This window comes from Sciurus carolinensis, chromosome 1 (genome assembly GCF_902686445.1).
Source record: "Sciurus carolinensis chromosome 1, mSciCar1.2, whole genome shotgun sequence".
Taxonomy (NCBI): Eukaryota; Metazoa; Chordata; class Mammalia; order Rodentia; family Sciuridae; genus Sciurus; species Sciurus carolinensis.
This window is the reverse complement of record NC_062213.1, coordinates 98,407,028-98,429,269: the sequence shown is the minus strand read 5'-3', so window position 1 is coordinate 98,429,269 and position 22,242 is coordinate 98,407,028. Positions and strand designations below refer to the sequence as shown.

Here is a 22,242-nt window from a genome sequence, read left to right as displayed (position 1 = left end):
CTAGGGTTGGGGAGTGGCTCAGTGATAGCGGGAGTGGCTCAGTGGTAGGGCGAGTGCTTAGTATGTGTAAGGCTGAGGGTTTAATCTCCAGGACCAAAAACCAAACAAACAAAAAATCCAAACCTCAGCTAAACCAGACATAGGACTGTTTGATTCAGAACATTTTCATTCTGTTTCAACTTTTTAAAAATTTCACTATAGGGGTTCAAACACAGGGCTTTGCGCATGCAGGGCAAGTGCTGTACCACTGAGTTATACCTGCGACCTTCATTCTGTTTCAAATAGATTAAAAAAAAAAAGGTACTATTAATTTCCTGTGGATTATATAATGGAAAGAACATGATTTGGAGTCATTAAGACTTAGATTTACCTCTAGAGTATGGCTTTGGATAAATCACTTATCTCTAAGGCTAAGTCTGCCATCTCTAAGTGGACATTATTACCTTACAGCCTACCTCACAGGATCAAGAAAGATAAGGTAGTGAAATGTTTTATAAATGCAAAAGATTTAAGATATCATCATTTATCCATTTTGTTTACTCAGAGGCAGCACTATAAACTTAATCATCTAGAAACCAAATGAGGATTCCAAAGTATGTGTAATTACTACTGTTTGCCCCCAGTTACATGACCCAAAAAAAAAAAAAAAGTAGTACTGGGGATTGAACCCAGGCATGTCTAAGTTACATTCCCAGCCCATTTTAAAATTTTACTTATTTTTTGGTACCACAGTTTACTTAAAGGTGTTTTATCACTGAGTACATCCCCAGTCCTTTTTGTATTTTATTTTGAGACAGGGTCTCACTAAGTTACCAAGCCTGGCCTTGAACTTGCAATCTCTTGTCTCAGCCTCCTGAGTCACTAAGATCATAGATATGAGCCATCATGGTTGGCTGCAATTTTTAATTGTCTGCTTTTTTGTTTTCCTAGTCATCTCTTGCTGTGTTAATTTTCCTTGTTATCAGTGTTCTTCTAAAAGTTACTCTTTTTTTCCTTTAATTTGCTGGGAATTATGCTATGGGTTACTAGAAATGGGTAATATTAGAAGTGGGTATAGATTAAGAGAATATAAAAGAAAGCCTTCCTCATGAGTGAAGTAAATGAACATTATAACATCTGACTGTCACCTTACAACTATTTCCACCTTATCTCCTGATTCTTGAATATGTTTTGGATCTATTTTTTCAGCAAATATTTCTTGAGCACAGTAAAACACAATCTCTGTCCTCATGGAGTTTACAGTTTAGTAGAAAGTCAGTTAATAAAAATCACATATCACCCAAAGTCTGATCATTACAATATGGGAGGTATATATTTCTATAGAATTGAAGGTCTCCTGGAGTTGGGGAGTTATGGGTAGCTTCAGGAAAGGTAGGATTTTCCAGCTGGAGTCTAAAAGATAAGTTGAAATTCATCAGGCAAGGAAAAGGTGTGTGTGAGAAGTGAGTTGTAGGCAGAAGGACAAGAAATGGCAAGGTCTAGAGCACAGGAAGAGATGGCAGGAGGGAGGGAGAAAGACCACCACAAGAAGTACTGGAGGAAGTAATGGAATACCAACATGGCTAGGGCATAGTACAAGGGACAAAAGGAGTTTAAGGCACAGAGGTGAACAGGTAGAGTTGGCAGTAGAATTCTGGATTCAGAAGTCATTACTGTGTTTGCATCTTTGTTGTCCTTACCTAACTAGATTATACATTCCCCCTGTCCCCCAGTGTTGGGGATGGAACCCAGGATCTTATGCATGCTAGGCAAAGCACTCTACTGCGGAGCTACTCTCTTGGCCTGCCTGCCTCCCTCCCTCCCTCCCTCCCTCCCTCCCTCCCCCCCCCCCTTTCCTTGTACTGGGGATTGAACCCAGGGCCTCACACATACTAGGCAAGAGCTCTACCACTGAGCTATACCCACAGCTCTGGATAATTTCTTATAAAAGGACTTTTATTTTTCCTATGGTTTTGGTAGTGGCACCTAATATTGTCCCTAAAGTGTGTGATCAGTATATAAATAGCGCATACAGAAGTAAAATGCCACTGTTATGCTGTTGAAGTTATTATCACATAAGCTTGTTGTGGAAATTATCAGAAAAAATATGTGCTTAAAAATCACACAAATTGGGGCTGGGGAGATAGCTCAGTCGGTAGAGTGCTTGCCTTGCAAGCACAAGGCTCTGGGTTCAATCCCCAGCACTGAAAAAAAAAAAAAAATTCACACAAATTGTTGTGTGGCTTAACACACAACAATTGAGTTGTGGCTCAGTGGTAGAGTGCTTGCCTGCTATGTGTGAAGCCCTGGGTTTGGTACTCAGTGCCACATGTAAATAAAGTAAAAGATCCATTGACAACTTAAAAAAAAATCACACAAATTTGGGTATGGTGGGGTATGCCTGTAGTCCCAGTGACTCAAGGAGGCTGAGGCAGGAGGACCACAAGTTCAAAGCCAGCTTCAACAATTTAGTGAGGCCCTAGGAAACTTGGCAAGACCCTGTCTCTAAATAAAATAAGGGCTGGGGATGTGGCTCAGTGCTTAAGCACCCCTGGGTTCAATCCCAGGTACAAAAAAATATTACACAAAATTGAGCATAGTGGGGCATGGCTGTAACCCCAGGGACACAGGAGGCTGAGGCAGGAGGATCACAACTTCGAGGCCAACCTCAGCAATTTAGTGAGGCCCCAAGCAACTTAGTGAGACCCTGTCTCAAAATAAAAAGTGCTGGGAATGTTTCTCAGTGGTTAAGCACTCCTGGATTTGATCCCCAGTACCAAATAAATAATAAAGATTAAAAAGAGTGGGAGGGAAGGGAAAAAATAACAGAATGAATCAAACAACATTACCCTATGTAAATTTATGATTACACAAATGGTATGCCTTTATGCCATGTACAAACAGAGAAACAACATATATCCCATTTGTTTACAATAAAAAAAAAAAAAAAGATTAAAAAGACTGGGGATATAGCTCAGTGGTAAAGCACCCCTGGGTTCAATTCCCAGTACCAAAACAACAAAACAAAATGGTAATTAAAAATCGCTAAATCCTTGGGTTGTGGTTAATAGTTCTGGTGATAGAGCATGTGTGTGAGGTTCTGAGTTCAATCCCCAGCACCTGGATGAATAAATAGATTAAAATCACCAAATCCCATGATCTCTTATGGGTTCTCACCTGTGTTTAAACAAATTATGCCACTGGTTGATTACTTTACAAATGTGTCCTTTCCTCAGCTGAAAATTTATTGAAGCATATAACACGTTCCCACTGAGCTCATTATTTTACTTCCCTTATCAAACTTACCTTTAATGTTTCCCTATTGAACTCTTGAGCAACTTTTTAAAAGTTTGCCATAATCTGGACTTTTTCCTTCTTCACTCATCTCTCAAAGAGCCATGCTAAGTGAAATAAGCCAGACTCAGAAAATCAAGGGTCAAATGTTTTCTCTCATATGTGGAAGGTAGAGCAAAATAAGGGAAAGAAGACAGTGGGGGAGGGGATCTGATGTCACAGAGATAGAGGGAAGATCAGTGGAGCGGAAGCTGGATAATGAATGGAAGGAAGGAAAGGAAAGAAATATGGAATGAATTTAACAAAATCATGTTATATACATATAAAAATGTAGCAAAGGAAATTTCACCAGTATGTATATGTATAAGGTACCAATCAAAAATAAATAAAAGAGGGACTAGATGTATAGCTCAGTGATAGATCACTTGCCTAGCACATGTGAAGTCCTGGGTTCGATCCTCAGCACTGCATTAAAAAAAAGAAAAAAAAATGGTATTGTGTCCATCTACAACTAAAAAATAAAAATAAAAGAGTGAAAGGAAGATCAGTAGAAGAGAGAGAAAACGGGGAAGGAGGAAGGAAACAAAAGAGGGGGATTGAGGATTAAAATCAAATTCCTTGTACGCATAATTTTGTCAAAATGAACTCAAACACTATGTATAACTATAACACTCTAATACAAAAAACAGAACAAAAAAATGGGGCACAGTGGCACGCACATATAATTGCAGCAACTTGGGAAGCTAAGGCAGGAGGATTGCAAGCTCAAGATCAGCCTCAGCAACTTAGTGAGGCCTTGTCTCAAAATTTAAAAAAAGGGGGAAGGGCTAGGGATGTGGCTCAGTGGTTAAGTACCTTGGGTTCAATCCTCAGTATCAAAAAAATGAAAGCAAAAAACTATATGTATGTTCCATACATATAGATCACCACTCCTGAGAATGCCCTGTGCGTGCTTATGTTGCTCTACCATCTGGGAAGTATTTCTTCCTCATCTCTGGATACTAAATAGTTTAATCTATCCTTGCAAGTCAGACTCTTCTGTCCTATCATAATTAATCTAATCCTCTTTAATTCTTTTTTTTTTTTTTTTGTGGTGCTGGGGATTTGAACCCAGGGCCTTGTACTTGCAAGGCAAGCACTCTACCAACTGAGCTATATCCCCAGCCCCATCCTCTTTAATTCTTTAAACCTCTAAACTGCTATTAAAGCTAATGGCAGGGCTGGTGGTATAGCTCAATGGTAGAGTGCTTGCCCAGCATGTAGGTGTAAGGTCCTGCATTTGCTGGGCACAGTTACATAGGACTGTAATCACAGCTGCTCAGGAGGTTGAGACATGAGGAACTTGAATTCAAAGCCAGCCTCAGCCTCAGCAATTTAGTGAGGCCCTAAGAAACTTAGCAAGACCCTGGCTCTTAATAGAATATTTTTAAAAAGGCCTGGGGATAAGGCTAAGTGGTTAAGCACCCCTGGGTTCAATCCCCACTACAAAAACAAATAAATAAATTAATTAATAAAAATTAATGATCTGGATGTGATACAACTGTAGTCCCAACTACTTTAGAAACTGAGGCTGAGGTGGGAGGATCATCTTAAACCCATGTTAGAGACCAACCTGGTTGATACAGAAAGACCCACCGCAAACAAAGTTAATGGCATTGTTTGACTTTTGATTAACTTCAGTTCCCCTGGTCAGGTTTTAAGATTCTTTAGGGTAAATGTTTTTGCTTCATTTAAGAACTTTCCCTCATTTTTGGATCCCTGCAAGGGCTACAGTGCTCTGTAGGCTTGTTCCTAGTGGTTCAGTGCAGTGCTGACACCTGCTGGTCACATATGGCTCAGCAGCCCTCATCCCAGCACCTTCTTCCCTCCAGTTCTAAGGGCTGGGTCAGCCTGTGCCAACCTTACCTGTCAGGAGCTGGAAGTTGTTTGTGATAATGTTGCCTCACAGTATCAATCTTCAGAACTTTCCCCACTAACGCCAAACTCAGAAATTCACACTGTACACCTTCTTTAGAACCACAGAAATATAAGAATAGAATCTCAAAGATCTGGACGGCAAGGAAATAAGCCGACAAACATTTTGAGAGTGGAGGATGTGCATCCCCTTCTGCCCAATTCAGAGTCAAGTCTGTTTATCACAGATTGCTATTCCTTCTGTCCTTTGTCTTATGTCTAGGTTACTGTTGGGCCACTGGTCTTCTTGGTGACAGTTATGATGAACCGGAGGTAGAGCACAGAGTAGGTAGGCGGGGCTTGAGGGGTGGGGCCAGGCCAAAGGGCCTCACTTTGGAGCTTCTCCATTCTGTCAGCTCTCCCGGAACATCCAAGGCAAGACTGGCACCAGCGCATGACAGGTGAGGAGTCAAAAATGACGGAAGGGTAGGCAAAAGGGTGATGGTGGGCAGAAGGGTCCCCAGCTGTTTCAGACTTAGCTTTCTATATTGTGAAGCTTACATTTGCAGAATTCTTGGTTGGGTCCCCAGTAAAGCTTAGTTTTCCCTGGGGCAAGGCAGTCTCAGAAAGAAAGTCCTGGCTTAGGATAGGGGTGGGGGTGGGGACAGGGTTGAGGGATGAGGGTGGGTATGGGTGTGTGACAGAGGATTATAAGATACAAGGAGATGTTAAAGACATGGAGGTAGATGGTTCAGGACCAGGGGGAGAACATGGCCAGAATCAGAGGTAGAACCCAGACAGGAGAAAAAGGGAGGCTGTAACAAGGAGAGAGTGAGAGGACAGTGAACCAAATGTGAGATGGCAATGAGGGCAGTGCAGAGCTGGGTAACAGGAAGGCCAAGGAGGAAGGAAGGCTCACATGGAGCAATCTTCTCTTCCGGTTGTGGAGCCTCATCTAGAAAGCCCTAGGGTAAGACAGGAGCAAATCAATGTTGAAGGTTCCCATTGGAATGATTCAGCTGGGGAAGAAACCCCTTTAGTTACCCACCTCTCCTGCCTCTTCAAACTCCCATATTCATCTGGGGAAGAGGATGAGGCTGCTCCTCACTGCGGTCACAGCCACATCCTGCAGAGCAGGGGAGGGGGAAGTAAGAAGCAAAACAACCAGAAGAACCACAGGCAAGGATCGTGGGGAGAGAACCCTGGACGTACTCATCAGATATGTCACTAGGAGGGTCTCCAGTTCAACCCAGCAGACCATAGACCATAGGACAGAATGCCCTTCCTGAGGTGCTTGTTTCAGTGTTCTTCAACCTCACTGACAGCATTCTGGGGAAGAAGGGCTCTTTGGATTATTTGGGTTGACGTCCATTGTTATTATTTGCTAGTGATTTCAGTCAAATTGTTTAATTTCTCTTGGCTTCAGTTTTCTCATTGCAAATGAAGATGCCTACCTTATATGTTGGGAAGACAGGAAATTCATATAAAGCACTTGGCACACAGTAGGTTTTCAGTAAATGGTGGGTATTCTTATTAGTACTTCCGGGACCCTGGGTTTCCCACTTCTTTAAATGCAAAACAGTAACTGGATATAGTGGCATACGCCTGTAATCCCAGTGACATGGAAGGCTAAGGCAGGAGGATCGCAAGTTCAAGGCCAGTCTTAGTGAGACCCTGTCTCAAAAAATAAAAAGGGTTGGGGGGCTGAGGATGTGACTCAGTAGTAGAATACATGAATAAAAGCCCTGGGTTTGATCCCCAGCTCTGCAAAATAAAATAAAAAGGGCTGGGATGTAGTTCAGTGGTAGAGCACACCTGGATTTAATCACGAGTGCTGCAAAATAAATAAATAAAATGCTGTATAGCACACATGGGCTTTTGAGTCCAAAAAACCAGTTGTGTTTGATCTTGGGTAAATAATTTAACCCAAGTCTCAGTTTGCTCATCTGTAAAACATGGAGAGTAATATCTATACCTCAAAGATTGTAGGTATACAGTTAACATCCAAAAATGGTAGCTGTGAAAATAAACTGCCAGGTAAGTTCCATTCTCTCCATTGTGGCAGCAACATACTACTTCCCCTGAGATTTTTAAACTCTTGGAGGCTAACTTCTGTTGTGCTCACACTCCTCCAGCCTGGATAATCAATGCTCTTCAGGGCTGTTTTGGAGATCAAGATTTCATACAGCATTAAAAGGAAAAAGCAAAAGCAAGGCAGAGAGGATTGAGGGGGAAAAAAGAGGACAAAGAAACTACAGAAGCAACAGAAAGGGGAAAAGTCATTTCTCTCTTTCTAAGGAAGCCTGTGGCCTCTCTTCTAGTGACTGACCACATACCCGTTCCCAGGCACTATGGAGTCCTTCAGCTCAAAGAGTCTGGCACTGCAAGCAGAGAAGAAACTACTAAGTAAGATGGCAGGTCGGTCTGTGGCTCATCTCTTCATTGATGAGACAAGCAGTGAGGTACTAGATGAGCTCTACCGTGTGTCCAAGGAGTACACGCATAGCCGGCCCCAGGCCCAGCGGGTTATCAAGGACCTTATCAAAGTGGCTGTCAAGGTGGCTGTGCTGCACCGCAATGGCAACTTTGGCCCCACTGAGCTGGCCCTGGCTACCCGCTTCCGTCAAAAGCTACGGCAGGGTGCCATGACGGCGCTTAGCTTTGGGGAGGTAGACTTCACCTTTGAGGCTGCGGTACTGGCAAGTCTGCTCACTGAGTGCCGAGACATGCTGCTGGAGCTGGTGGAGCACCACCTCACACCCAAGTCACATGGCCGCATCCGCCATGTGTTTGATCACTTCTCTGATCCAGGGCTGCTCACAGCCCTCTACGGGCCTGACTTCACTCAGCACCTTGGCAAGATCTGTGATGGGCTCCGGAAGCTGCTGGATGAGGGGAAGCTCTGAAAGTTCTGAACCCAGCATACTCTACCTTGGCCAACTGGGAAAACAACAGATAAGGGATTTTCTAACCTTGCTCATCTGCACTAATGCGTTGCAATCCTTAGGCTTCAATCTCTCTCAAGAGTGCCTTAGACTCTGAGACCACCCTGCCCCCGAACTACTGGTAAAGAAGGAGCAATACTGAGGGGTAAGGACTCTCCTGCTCCAGCCCTAGCACAGGAAACAAAGCAGCCCGAAAAAGGAGAAATGAAACTTGTAACTCTCTTTCTCCCATGAGGGACATCTGAAACAGGGAAGCCCCTTCCCCCATGAATCAAGGGAAGGGGGCACTGCCCATATAATTCCTCTTGGGTCACTAGAGAGAGGAGGGAATTAAGGTGGCCCTTGGAGACATTATAGACTCCTAGCTCTAGGTGGAGCTTGCACAGATATCAAGCCTCTGTTTTAGAGTGCAGGAAAAAGGGACTAGGGTAAGGGAGATTCTCACAGGCAAATAAAACTACTAAAACATGCACAGGGCTCAGTGTTTAATCTCTCCAGTTTCTTATACCTTAGGATCATCACAGAGGAAAGGAGGTATATAAACACCACTTGTCTCACCTCTCACCATTTCCAAACATGAGACTGAGGCATATTTCCAGTATTATTGAGGTTCCCTTGCCTATTTTTTCTGTTTAAGAAACAAACAACAAACTGTACTGCAGACCAGTGCTACGAATTGCAAATAAATATGCAGTAAGGAGCAAGGCATACACAGACAGGCTTTAGTGGGGAGGGGGTGTAACAAAGAGACTCCCACAACTGTCCTTCTCACATCCCAAGGCAATGTGTGTTCCATCCCTTAGCCCCACTGCAGGCTGAGCAGAGACAGGTTAGAAGGGTGAACTGGAAGAATGGAGAATTCAGGTTCCGACATTGTTGCTTTTTCTTAGAGTTTATAGGGAACTGGTTAGTCAGACTGAACCCAAATCCTTCCCCTTGAGACTAGGGAAAAGACTTGGCACAGTCCACCATCTTCCATGATGGTACTAGATCATGATTCCCCTGTCCTTGATAACATGCTTGGGTAAGAAGGTAGGGAAGCTGAGGGACCAGCTCAGTGTTTCTGGGTTCCCCTCACCCCAGTGCTCTAGAAATCCCACTTTTCAGCTAACAGTGGGAAAGAGTTAGATACAGCAAATAAATATTACTTCAATATAGCACCAAATAAATTAGGTAACACAGTTGGAGATGGGGAAGAAGTTGAAGGGAAGTCTCTGTTTCTCTGCTCTAAGGCCAGAGAGTGGTGAAAGGGATAGGAAAGGTAGCAGGGATATAAAAAGAACCTTCTGAATCTAAAGGAAAAACTCTAGATTCAGCCCTAAAACTGGGGAGGGGTCTAGGCCCCATCTCCTACTCTTGCCAGAAAAATGCCCCAGGCCAAGGAATTCTTGTATATAAGGAGGCTGGAGAAGACAGCTGGAGTTGAGGGAGTCAGGCTGGGAAGCCATGTCCTTGAGCCTCACCTCAGGCTCCTCTCCCCCTCACGATGCTTCTTCAACATCATGCTCCTCTCAGTTCTGGGAACATCAGAGTTTGAAGATTTCATCCTCCTGGTCCCGCAGCGTCTGGGTCCGAGAGGTCCGGGTCAGCGGCACAGGACCTAGGACTGCTCGTTGCTGCATCCGAGGGGAGTTCTGATGGAGACCTGCATCTTCCCCAGGTACCCTGCAGGTAAGGAAAGCAGGGAAAGAGTGATAGATGAAGGGAAGAACCTGAGAATGGGACAAGAGGTACAGAGGAAACTGTCTTCCTCTCTTGATTCCTGAACTGGTTGTTCTAAGATGTAATCTCAATAGCTTCTGGAAAAATCCTAACCCTAATGCTCCTTTGTGAATTATCAGAACAAGAAGAACAGTCAATTGTTTTACCCCAATGATAACATGGAACCCAATTTCCAACCACCTCAACCCATGCAGCAGCCATTGGCTCTGCTCACTATCTCAGGGTCATCAAGGAAAAGGTATCACCTCATTTCTGCTGGCATTTGTGTTTATGTTAGGTAAGATGCAAGAATCTATGGAGGGACTTACAAGGGACTACTTAAGACTCACCTGCTTTCCCCTTTTCTCAGTTTTTGGGCAGCAGCCTTCTTTGACAGGCTGATCTGTGAATCAAGCTTCTTAAGGAAATCAGAGGCAGAGAGGTCATGGATGGGAGTGGGATGTTCCTGGCTAGGTTTGGGGAGAACGTCACCATTGGCACATCCTGATTCTATCTCTTGTTTCTTCCTCTCAGCTGTATGTGGCCGAACTTCATCCTTACTTGGGTCTACCTCTTCTTCTCCATCATTCTCTTCCTCAGAATCCAAACTACTGAACAGGTCTCTGGGCTCTCTCAGGATGGGGATGTAGAGAGTTTTCTTCAGGAAGATGGAGTCATTAGTATAAAGGCGGTTTGCACGCTTAATCTGTTCCATCTTTTTTAAAAAAAAGTTATCAAGATTAATAACAGTAACAGGGCTGGGGAGATAGCTCAGTTGATAGAGTGCTTGCGCTGCAAGCACAAGTCCCTGAGTTCGATCCCCAACACCACCAAAAATAAAAAAAATAACAGTAACAATGATCAATCTTAAACAGTATCTAGAGCCTTTTAAAGTAATTGTACAATCTTATCTAACTTCATAACAACCAAGTTAAAATACATAGGGCTGACATTCCTATTTTATACATAAGTAGTTTTCATACTCTGTAGTCTTAGGTCTCCTTTACATTTTTTTAAATTATTGAGGCAGAAAGTTTTTATAAACCAGGCATGGTGGTGCATGCCTGCAGTACTATCCACTCTTGAGGCTGAGGTAGGAGAATCACATGTTTGAGGCCAGCGTGGGCAACTTAGTGAGACTGTCTCAAAATAAGACGAAAAGGGCTGGGGACATAGCTCAGTAGTAGAATGTGTGAAGTCCTGGGTTAATTCCCAGTATGGCAAAAAGAAAAAAAAAATTCTAGCAAATTAAAAACAGGGGTAGAACTCGAATCTTGGCCTTTTCACTATGCCAGGGAATGTTTTTCACATTATAATATTAATAATTTCTTTCATCAAGTATTTATTTTGTACCTGTTTATTCATCACTGAACATAGTGACTGCCATCACCATCTATCTACCTGGTCTTGCAAAATCAGGTTGGGGATGTAGCTCAGTGGTAAAGCGCCTGCTTAGACATTCATCTTTCCTCCCCCGACCCCCAGCATTGGGAATTGAACCCAGAGGTGCTCTACTACCAAGTTACATCCCTATTTTTTAGTTTTTGTTTTTTTTTGGGGGGTACCAGGGATTAAACCCAGGGGTGCTTAACACTGAGTCACATCTCCAGCCCTTTTAAAATATATTTTATTTAGAGACAAGGTCTCACTAAATTGCTTAGGGCCTCACTAAGCTGCTGAGTGCTGAGGTTGTCTTTGAACTTGAGGTCCTGCTGCTTCAGCCTTCCGAGTCACTGAGATTACAGGCATGTGTGACCATGACTGGCTTGATTTTTTTTTTTTTTTTTTTTTTTTTTTTTTTTTTTTTGGTGGTATTGAGCCCAGGGTCTTGCACGTGCTAGGCAAATACTCTACCATTAAGCTATATCTTCAAATTTGTTTTTTGAAATAGGATTTCTCACTAAGTGGACCAGGTTGACCTTGAATTTGCAATCCTCCTGTCTCAATCTCCAGAGTAGCAGGGGATTACAAGCATATGCCACAATGCCCAGTTTAATGTCATCCTTTTCATGTACTTTTTTTATCACCCATACCAAACTGGAGAACAGAAGTGCTTTAAAAATCTGGGCTGGAAGGGCTGGGGATGTAGCTCAAAGGTAGAGTGCTTGCCTAGCATGTGCAAGGATCTGGGTTCAATCCTCCATCAGGGAGAGAGGGAGAGAGGGAGAGAGGGGGGGAGGGGGAGGAGGGGGGGGGAGAGAGAGAGAGATTGAGATTCCTCATCTGGCCTCATCTTCATGTCTGCCATTACACTAGAATAGACTCTTAATATTTCTCATCTGAGTTATTCCAACAGTTCAGTTGCTCTTCCTCTTTCACTTCTACTCATCTCCCTCTTCACATACAGAGAAATAATCTGATTAACTCACTAGCCTGCTTTAAAACTCCTATGGTGGGGCTGGGGAGATAGCTCAGTCGGTAGAGTGCTTGCCTTGTAAGCACAAGGCCCTGGGTTCGATCCCCAGCACCCAAAAAACAAAACAAAACAAAACAAAAAAACCTCCTATGGATCCTCACTGGCTAAAAAAAAAAAAAAAAAAAAATCTAAATTAACATTCAGGGCTTTCTCAGTCTAATTCCCAAAGGAAATGTCTAGCCTTGTCTCTCTTTTGTCATCTATACAAACTTTGCTATCTTGAACTTTTCATTTTTCTTTGAAGATTCCACGATCTTTCACACTTTGTATGTTTATTCCTTCTGCCAAAGATGCCACCCCACCCCATCCCCTTCTCTGCTTGGAGAATTTTTACTCATCAACACTCCTTTTGTGTAATCTTCTTCAGAGCTGTAATTTATGTAATAATAATTGTCTTATGAGGTGAGGACTTGCCTATCATGTGCAAGTCTCTAAGTCTGATCCACTGAACTGCAAAAAACAAAAAACAAGCTGGATGTAGTGGTGCATCACTGTAATCCCAGCAACTAAGGAAGGTGAGGCAGGAGAATAGCAAGTTCGAGGCCAGCCTGGGCAACTGAGGGGGACCCTATCTCAAAATAAAAAGGGCTGGTTACGCTGCTTACTGATAAAGTTCCCTTGCTCAATTCCCAGTACCAAACAGATAATTAAGTAAGTAAATAAATAAATAAATGGCTGGGAAGTAGGTCAGTGGTAGAGTGCTTACATAGCATGTGAGTGAGAGACCCTGGATTCAACCACCTGTATTGAAAAAGATAAAAAAACACAAACAAGTTATCTTACCATATTGTTAGTTACTTCTATGAATGTCTTACTCAAACCCTGAGTCTTTTTTTTTTTTTTTTTTTTAAATGCAGTGCTGGGGATTGAATCTCAGGGCCTTGTGCATGCTAGGTAAGTGCTCTACAATTGAGCCATATCTCCAACCCACCTGTGAGTCTTTCAAGGGCAGGGATGGTGATTTGATGTCTCTGTATCTCCAAGGTGTTCCTCAGCATCCCACAAAGCTTGGCACCAAGCAGGGGTTTATTTATTCTTTATGAATAAACTAGGTAATAAAATATAGTAACTGAAGTTATAGTATATTAGTATTATCAGAAGTCACAGTGTCAGTTTTACTAAAACTTCATCTTATATTGGCACCAGTTTGGAAAATCATATTTCTTTCTTTCTTTTTCTTTTTCTTTTGTCCTTTTGGTACTGGGGGTTAAATCCAGAGGTGCTTTACATTGAGCTACATACCGCCCTTTTTATCTTTTTATTTTTTATTTTAAGACAGGGTCTCACTAAGTTGAATATATATATATGTGTGTGTATATATATATATATATATATATATACACACACATATATATACATACGCACATATATATAAATGTATGTATGTATATATATATGTATGTATATATATATAATTACATATATAAACTTTTATTTTTTTACATTGAACCGTTTACCACTGAGCTACATCCCCAGTCCTAAGTAGATAAATTGCTTAGAGTTGGCCTTGAACTTGCGATCCTGCCTCAGTCTCCCAAGTAGCTGGGATTATAGGTATGCATCATACCTGACAAAAGTGAAGATTTTACTTATTTATTTATTTTGGTACCAGGAATTGAACCCAGGGATGCTTACCCTTACCAGCTGAACCACATTCCCAGCGCTTTTTATTTTTTATTTTGAGACAGAGTCTCACTAAATTGCTGAGGCTGGCTTTGAACATGCCATCCTCCTGCCTCAGTCTCCTGAGTTGCTGGGATTACAGGCATACACTACAATCACCCAGATTAAAACTGAGGATTTTAAAATGAGAAGACCTGAGGTTGGAGTTTTTGCTCAGTGGAAGAGTGCTTGCCTAGCATGCATGAGGCACTGGGTTCAATTCTCAGCACTACATATAAGTAAATTAAATAAAGGTCCATTGACAACTACAAAAATATTTTTAAAAAAAATGAGATGACCTGATGTGAATCCTAATTCTACCAATTATACTGTCTATATAGTCTTCCTAAGTCTTAGTTTTCATTCATTTGTGTAAGTATATATTTATTTATTCTGTGGTACTAGGGATTGAATCCAGGACCTCACACATACTAGGAAGGCACTGAACTACACCCCCAGCCTTTTTAATTTTGAGACAGGGTCATTATTTTGTCCAGGCTGGTCTCAAACTTTCACTCCTCCTGCCTCAAACTGACAGGGATTATAGGTATGTGCCACCATACCTAGCTTCTCATCTTTAAATGGGAATAGGGGCTGGGGAGGTAGCTCAGTAGTAGAGTGAGTATCTATCATGCTTGAGGCCCTGGGTATGATTTCCAGTATCACAATAAATAAGTGAATAGGAATGTTATACTTACTTCATAGTCTTATGAAGATAATATTAGATAATATATGTATAAAGTCTGGCACATGCTAAGTGTTCTTTAATTGATAAGTAGGGAATAACTTAAGTAAATATCATTATTTAATACACTTTCCTCATTTTACAAATGGTGGGAAAATTGAGGCTCCAAACAAGAAATGACACAGTTAGTAAGCAGAATAGAACCAGAACCTAAAATTCTTCATTAGACTACAGATCTTTTCCAGGGATATAAGAAACCGTCAAACTGAGGCTGGATGTGGTACTACATGTCTGTAATCCCAGCTACTCCAGAGGCTGAGGCAGGAGGATTGCAAATTGAGGCCAGTCTCAGCAATTTAGTGAGGCCCTAACTCAAAAAAAAAAAAAAAGGGCTGGGAATGCGATTCAGTGGTTAAGCACCCCTGGGTTCTATCCTTAGTACTGAAACAAACAAACAAAAAAAATAAGGCTCAAGGCTGGGGTGTAGCTCAGTAGTAGAATGCTTATCTATGTGAAAGGTCCTGGGTTGATTCCTACCACTAAAAAAGGGGAGTGGGAACTAACTGGACTACTCAGGAAATCACTTTTTATCTACTGAGTTTTTGTTTTTGTTTTTGTTGACACTAGAGATTGAACTCAGAGCCTTGCAGGTGCAGATGTTCTACCAGTTAGTTACATTCCTTGGCCCCCAATTTCCTTAACATACCTTATAAGCCTTTGTTGAGACCAAGAAGCTGCCCTATACTTTCTTCTTTTCTCTTTTTTAACTGATGCATTATAGTTGTACATAATGAATTTTTGTTACATATCTGTACATGTAAACAATGCCCTATAATTTCATACTTACTTCCTGTGCTTATTAGGTCACCCCCTGTACTTGAAATGTTCCCTCTCTAACGCTCCCAATCTCCACATGTAATATCTTAGCCTCAATTTCATTCCTTCATTCAAAAAACATCTTTTAAGCTTCTATGTATCCGGGACTATGCCAGACTTTAGACATACGAAGTTGAAAAGAAAGAGTTTGTACTCTATAGGATATAGGCTATGGAAAGACAAAGATACAAATAACTATATTAAATAGGTTTGTTGGAAGGGATCATAGAGGAAGTCTTTCAAAGCTCAATGTAATGGCACCCTTAAAACCTGCACTGAGCCAGGCAAGGTGGTACACGCCTATAATTCCAGTGGCTCAGGAGGCTGAGGCAGGATGGTGAGTTCAAAGCCAGCCTCAGCAACAGTGAGGCCCTAAGTAACTCAGTGACACCTGTCTCTAAATAAAATACAAAATAGGTCTGGGGATGTGGCAGTGGTTGAGTGCCCCTGAGTTCAATCCCTGGTACTCAAAACACAAAACAAAATAAAACACTGCACTGATGGCTATCCTTGCCTGCTTCCAAGTAAAAATTAATCTTTTCGGGCTGGGGAGATAGCTCAGTAGGTAGAGTGCTTGCCTTGCAAGCACAAGGTCCTGGGTTCGATCCCCAGCACCACAAAAAAAAAAAAAAAAAAAAAAAAATTAATCTTTTCTGTTTTCCCACTACTTGTAAATACTACCACAAACTCACCACATTAGGTCACCTATAATCATTATTTGTATCTCTGTCCATTTCTCACTGGACTGTAAATTACATGAGCACAGCAACCATACATTTATGTTTCTGTCTCCAAAAAGTGTTATCATAGTGCTTTAAATGTACAAAGCAAGCTGGGTGTGGTGGTGTACACCTATAATTCCACTTAGAGAGGCCCTCAGCAACTTAGTGAGACCCTGTCTCAAAATAAAAAATAAAAAAGACTGGGGAGTTGGGCATGGTGGTGCACACCTGTAATCCCAGTGGCTTAGGAGGCTGGGGCAGGAGGATTGAGAGTTCAAAGCCAGTCTTAGCAACAGGGAGGCCCTACGCAACTCAGTGAGACCCTATCTCTAAATAAAAATACAAAACAGGGCTGGCGATGTGGCTCAGTGGTGGAGTACCCCTGAGTTCAATCCCTAATAACTGCCCCCACCAAAAAAAAGCTGGGGATGTGATTCAGTGGTAAAATGCCCCTGGGTTAAATCCCCAGTACCAACAAGAAAAATAATAAATAAATGGACAAAGTATAAAAATGTTGTCTAAATTCAACATTGTCTATATGATATGGAATAGGATATGGGGGGGGAATCTCATCAACTTTAATGTTATAAATATATTACAAATACAATTATATGTTTCACATATATAGTTTTTTTTTGGTTTTTGTTTTTTTTGTTTTTTTTTGTCTCTTTTTATGGTACTGGGGATGAATCCAGGGCACCTACCACTAAGGTACATCCTCAGTCCTTTTTATTTTTTTATTTTGAAATGGGGTCTCACTAAGTTGCTGAGGTTGGCCTTGAACTTGTGATCTTCTTGCCTCAACCTCCCAAGTACAGTCAGTGGGATTATAGGCGCACACCACCACATCCAGCTTAACACAATATATTTTTACATATATCAAATTTCCTGTAAGCATGACCTGAAATACTTGATATAGAGAGTACCCGTTTTGCACCTTATTAGAAAAAAAGCAGAGCACTGAGGAAGAAACGAGAATTAGAAGAGATAAATATTTTATGCACAGAGAGCTAAAAACCATCTCTTCATTATTTGCTGTAAATGTTTGATCACTCAATTAAAATTTTTCTATGTGGTTAATAATATGGTCTTTAGAGTCAGATAGACTTGTTTGAATTACAACTCTGACGTTCAGTTATTTGACCTTGATCAAATTGGTTAGCCCAGTTGTCTCAAGTTTCTCTGTCTGCCAAAAAAAAAAAAAAAAAAAAACCCACAAATAGGCCTATACTTGATAGAAATGTGAGGCTCAAACAGGTTAATGTACATGATGCCCCTAGCATGGTGTCTGGCATAATAAATTGGAAATGCTTCTCTTCATTGGCATAATGGGACAGAATCTGTCCCAACCAGACAGTGCAACACTGAGTGGGAAAACAAAAAGATAAAGGTAGAACAGACTACAACACAATTAGGAAAATGGCAGGGGAGACTGCCTGGAAGGGACATTACATTCTCCTGAGGGTTATATCTCTCCTAAAGGGTTATTCACACTTTTGTTCTGGAAGACTCACCGTCACTCCGTATTTGAGTGCTAATCCAGCCAAGGTGTCTCCAGGTTTCAACAGATGCTCCAGGCGTCTTTCCCTCACCGGGGAGCAGGCTGATTGTACCAGGCTTCCGTAAGAACGAGCCCGGCTCCCTTGAAGCAGCCCTGACCCTCCCAAGGGGGGCTGTCTAGAGGGAGAAGCCATCTCCTCACCCTGACAGCTGGGGTTGCAAATGAGTGAGGCCCGGTTAAGTGACCGGCAGTGTCAGCCCAGTCATTCAGGAAATGAATATTCAAGGAATTCTTTTCCCCTTCTTTCCTAAGTCTCCCCGCTTCTCCCGGCACTATGCCCGCCTCCCTCCCCTCCCCGCTTCTCCTCCCTCCGACTCCCTTACCCACCAATCCGTCCCCTGAGTATTCAGTCACTGAGTCTCTCCTTAACACCCCTCTGGCTTTCAGCCCCTTACAACTCGCTACAGTGACCTATGACCTTTGAACTCTAGACCCCCGCTTCAGCACACTTTCCTCAGTTTGTCTGCAAGTCCAACAGGCAGACCTCCCGGCGCCCCCACATTCCGGCTCCGCCCCGTCCTGGGGTTCATCTGTTAGGGTCAGGAACAAATCAGGCCCACCCTAGGTAGGCTGTGGCCACAGACGAAGCGCGTGAGGATTACGAGAGTTTGTAGTACACATTCCACTCTGAGACCCTCAAAGCCTCGCTCCACATCAGGCAGGTTACACTCTCAAACTTGGGCTCCACATTTAGGAGGTTCTTGTCCCTCCCAACGCCTGGAATCCGTCAAGATGCAGGGCCTGGACCCAGCTGAGCGGCAAGCGCTTTGAAAAAAAAGACTTCATTTCCCAAGAGGCTCCGCGTCTGCGGGGTCGCAGGGCACCATAGGAAATGCAGTCCTCTCAGAACGTTGGAGGCGGGCTTTCGGGGACGCGTGGTGCATTTGGGGAAGCGCACCTCCGGAAATACGAAGACCAACCCTAAAAACACCGGAAGAAGGGAAGGCGATGTTCCATTCTTCCTACGGTAGCCCGAAGGAGTGGCGAAGCTGACCCAAGATAATTTATCATTTCTGGGGCACACGTTCGTGATGTCTTTCAAGAGGGAAGGAGATGATTGGAGTCAGCTCAATGTACTTAAAGTAAGCGCGTGTGTTGGGTCTGGAGCATCTTCAGCTGCCTTCTGAATGCTGTGAAGGAGTTTTGTTTTGTTGCCCTGGCAACAGCTGTGATGGTGTTGGGGGGCGATCCAGAGGACAAGAAAGGGGAAGTGATCCCTTCTTCCTACTACCCTTATTCCATTTGACTCCTCATCTCTATTATTTACCTTCCATCCATCCCTCCTATTCCGCTGATCCTGTCCAAAATTCTTCCCCGTCCCCCGCAGAAACGAAGAGTTGGGGACTTGCTGGCCAGTTACATTCCGGAGGATGAGGCTCTGATGTTACGGGATGGACGGTGAGGGCAAAGATTGGATCGAACCTAAGGGTTTCTGCGATTAGAGGCTCAACAAACTTTTACTATTAAGGAATCAAGGGTATCTAGGATTCTTTGGTGGGAAGTGAGGACTGAAGACGTGGAGATCGGGAAACTGGGGATTGAGCATTGGAAAGGATTGCTAGGACAGGGGTGGGACAAATTCCCCACCTCAAGAAACACCTTAGTCCTTGGGCTTTTTATCATATTCTCTCCCCCTTCCTAGCTTTGCTTGTGCCATCTGCCCCCATCGACCTGTTTTGGACACAGTGGCCATGCTGACTGCCCACCGTGCAGGAAAGAAACATCTGTCCAGTAAGTTTGGGGGAAGTCAGAGGATAGAGAATAAACTCTTGAAATCTCCACAGACCACTCTTGGTGCTGTGTTTTTAGTTCTCTTTCCTTTTCTCCTCAGGTCTGCAGCTTTTCTATGGCAAGAAACAACCAGGAAAGGGAATAGAGCAAAATCCAAGAAAACAGAATGAATTGAGGAGGGAAGAGACCAAAGCTGAGGTAATCAGAGAGAGGGAGGGAGAGTGTTTTTCAGGCAGACCCTGCTGCATACATCAAGCTTGAAGAACTTTTGTTTCTGAGGGCTCTGACTTTTTCATTTCCACACCAGGCACCTCTGCTAACTCAGACTCGACTTATCACCCAGAATGCTCTGCATAGAACTCCCCACTATAACAGTTCCTGCTGCTGGAAACACAGGTCTGTAGGATGGGAAAGCCAGAAGTAGGAAAGGACAGAAGAAAATAGATGGTTCTAGATTTGTTGTATTTTAAAGTTGTATTATGAGGAATATTAGTGTTCAATTTGTTTTGGATTGATTTAGGTTTTTTTTTTATTGTAAACAAATGGGATACATGTTGTTTCTCTGTTTGTACATGGCGTAAAGGCATACCATTTGTGTAATCATAAATTTACATAGGGTAATGCTGTTTGATTCATTCTGTTATTTTTTCCCTTCCCCCCACCCCTCCCACCCCTGGTTTAGGTTTTATTGTTTGTTTTGTTTTGATTTTTTGTGGTACTGGGGATTGAACCAGGGACACTCTACCACTGAGCTACATCCCCAGTCCTTTTTATTATTTTTAAAAATTTTGAGATAGAGCCAGGTGCTGTGGCATATGCCTGTAATCCCAGTGACTCGGGAGGCTGAGGCAGGAGGATCATGAGTTCAAAGCCAGTCTCAGCAACTTTACAAGGCCCTAAGCAACTCAGCAAGACCCTGTCTTTAATAAAATATTAAATAATAAAACATTTAAAAAGGGCTGGGGATGTGGCTTAGTGGTTAAGTGCCCCTGGGTTCAATCCCTGGTACCAAAAAAAAAAAATCTTTTTTTTTTTTTTTTTTTTTTTTTTGAGATGGGGTTTCATTAAGTTGCTGAGACTGTGATCCTCCTGCCTCAGCCTCTTGAGTTGATGGGATTTCAGACATGCACTGCTACACTCGGCTAAATGTCTTAAGATAAAAAATTTAAGTTAGCTTTTCCAAATTCATGATTCCAAAATCCTATTTATGCAGGACACTTACTAATATCTTGAGGAACACTATTAGAAAACATTGCTTTAAGAGGTTGATGGGGGCTGTGGATATAGCTCAGTTGGTAGAGTGGCTTGCCTTGCAAGCACAAGGCCCTGGGTTCAATCCCCTGCACTGCCAAAAAAAAAAAAAAAAAAAAAAGGTTGCGGGGGTCATAGGACAGTTGGCTCTTTCCATTACTGCTTTTATAGGCTCTTATTTTTTTCTACCCAGATCAGAAACTTCTGGCCCCTCTGTCTCATGTTCCCCTTTGCCAGCCCCAGAGGTTGAGCTCCAAAGTAGGAAGATAAATAGGGAACCTGAACAAGAGACTGGCCCACAGGCCAAGGAGTCAGCAGCTGTCTCAGCCCCTGCACCGATGAGTCCCACAAGAAGACGAGCCCTGGACCATTACCTCACACTTCGAAGGTGAATATGCCAAATCACTTTCCTTAGATTTTCTGTTTTCTCTCTGACCCTTTTTTTCCTATAGTACTGAGAATTGAACCCAGAACCTTTTCCGTGCTAGACTTGACTACTCAGTTACATTCCCAGTCTTTTTTTGTTTTATTTATTTATTTATTTTTCTGGTACTTGGGATTGATCCCAAGATTTTCTGCGTGCTAGGTGAGCACTTTGCCACTGAACTACATGTTCAGCCCCCTTTTTAAAATTTTTTATTTTGAGACAGAATCTTGCTAAGTTGTCCAAACTGGCCTTGAACTTGTGATCCTTCTGTCCTGGTCTACAGAGTAGCTGAGATTATAAGAGTGTACCACCATACCCCACCTGACCCTCCTTTTTTCAAACCTATTCAATTACTTTTTCTTATTGCCACAAACTTTATTACCTCTTCCCTGACTAATTCTGTTTTCTCTGATGTTTCCAGCTCTGGATGGATCCCAGATGGACGAGGTCGATGGATAAAAGATGAAAATGTTGAGTTTGACTCTGATGAGGAGGAACCCCCTGATCTCCCTTTGGACTGAAACCCTCTTTTTCCATTCATTTTACAAATAAACTACAGTGGGCACTGGGAGCCTAACTTTCCTTAAGTTGGGTTTCCTGTTCTATCTCAGGATTTCAGATCTGTTCATTCTCAACCTGGCCACTCCTTCTCTGCAATGTACACAGCTCCCCATACTTCTAATCCCTCCCCCACCTTCTACCAAAGTCATGCCAAGCGTCAGCTGCATGCAGCCCGATGCCCTATTAATAAGTCTGTCAGAAAGAGGTCTTTGCCCTTCATGTTGTCTGCCTTCTTCCCCACCTCCACTCAAAGTCCTTCTCAGTTCAAATCATATGAGGGTTGTAGGTAGACTCTGGGGGACTCTGGTCACATCTAGAAATAGGACTGAGGCCAAATACCCTGTGAAAGTAGAAAGACGGGAAGGCATTGGCAGGTTTGTGGGGAACACCAAAGGAGGGAGCTCCCCCACCTTCTTCTAGTAACCTGAAACTCCCTGCCTGCTGATCCCCAGAGTATAAATAATCCCCTGGTGAACTGGCAGTAACCCTTGGGGGTCAGCGCCAAGATTCCCACCCAAAAGCCCAAGATGGAGGCAGG

At 42.8% G+C, this 22,242-nt stretch overlaps 3 protein-coding genes across 4 annotated transcripts; 2 read left to right on the top strand and 1 right to left on the bottom strand.

The window, feature by feature from the left end:
• The first annotated feature begins 5,553 nt into the window (after positions 1-5,553).
• On the top strand, positions 5,554-8,081 carry Tnfaip8l2 (TNF alpha induced protein 8 like 2). The gene is made up of 2 exons (XM_047558777.1): positions 5,554-5,627; positions 7,488-8,081. The coding sequence occupies exon 2, from the start codon at positions 7,518-7,520 to the stop codon at positions 8,070-8,072; it is 555 nt and encodes a 184-aa protein (XP_047414733.1). The 5' UTR covers positions 5,554-5,627; positions 7,488-7,517; the 3' UTR covers positions 8,073-8,081.
• A 738-nt stretch (positions 8,082-8,819) lies between these two features.
• On the bottom strand, positions 8,820-18,506 carry Lysmd1 (LysM domain containing 1). Its single transcript, XM_047558765.1, has 3 exons — positions 17,688-18,506; positions 10,163-10,527; positions 8,820-9,776 (listed from the first exon to the last, which is right to left on the bottom strand). Exons 1-3 carry the CDS (start codon positions 17,865-17,867, stop codon positions 9,638-9,640), a joined length of 684 nt encoding a protein of 227 aa, XP_047414721.1. The 5' UTR covers positions 17,868-18,506; the 3' UTR covers positions 8,820-9,637.
• Positions 9,648-21,754, top strand: Scnm1 (sodium channel modifier 1). 2 transcript variants are annotated; one of them, XM_047558753.1, is made up of 7 exons: positions 9,648-9,782; positions 19,062-19,132; positions 19,377-19,465; positions 19,566-19,663; positions 19,773-19,861; positions 20,910-21,104; positions 21,565-21,754. In XM_047558753.1, exons 2-7 carry the CDS (start codon positions 19,116-19,118, stop codon positions 21,662-21,664), a joined length of 588 nt encoding a protein of 195 aa, XP_047414709.1. In that variant the 5' UTR covers positions 9,648-9,782; positions 19,062-19,115; the 3' UTR covers positions 21,665-21,754. The 2 variants fall into 2 exon arrangements, with proteins under 2 accessions (XP_047414709.1, XP_047414702.1); XM_047558746.1 differs by lacking the exon at positions 9,648-9,782 and adding an exon at positions 18,655-18,816.
• Positions 21,755-22,242: the final 488 nt, after the last annotated feature.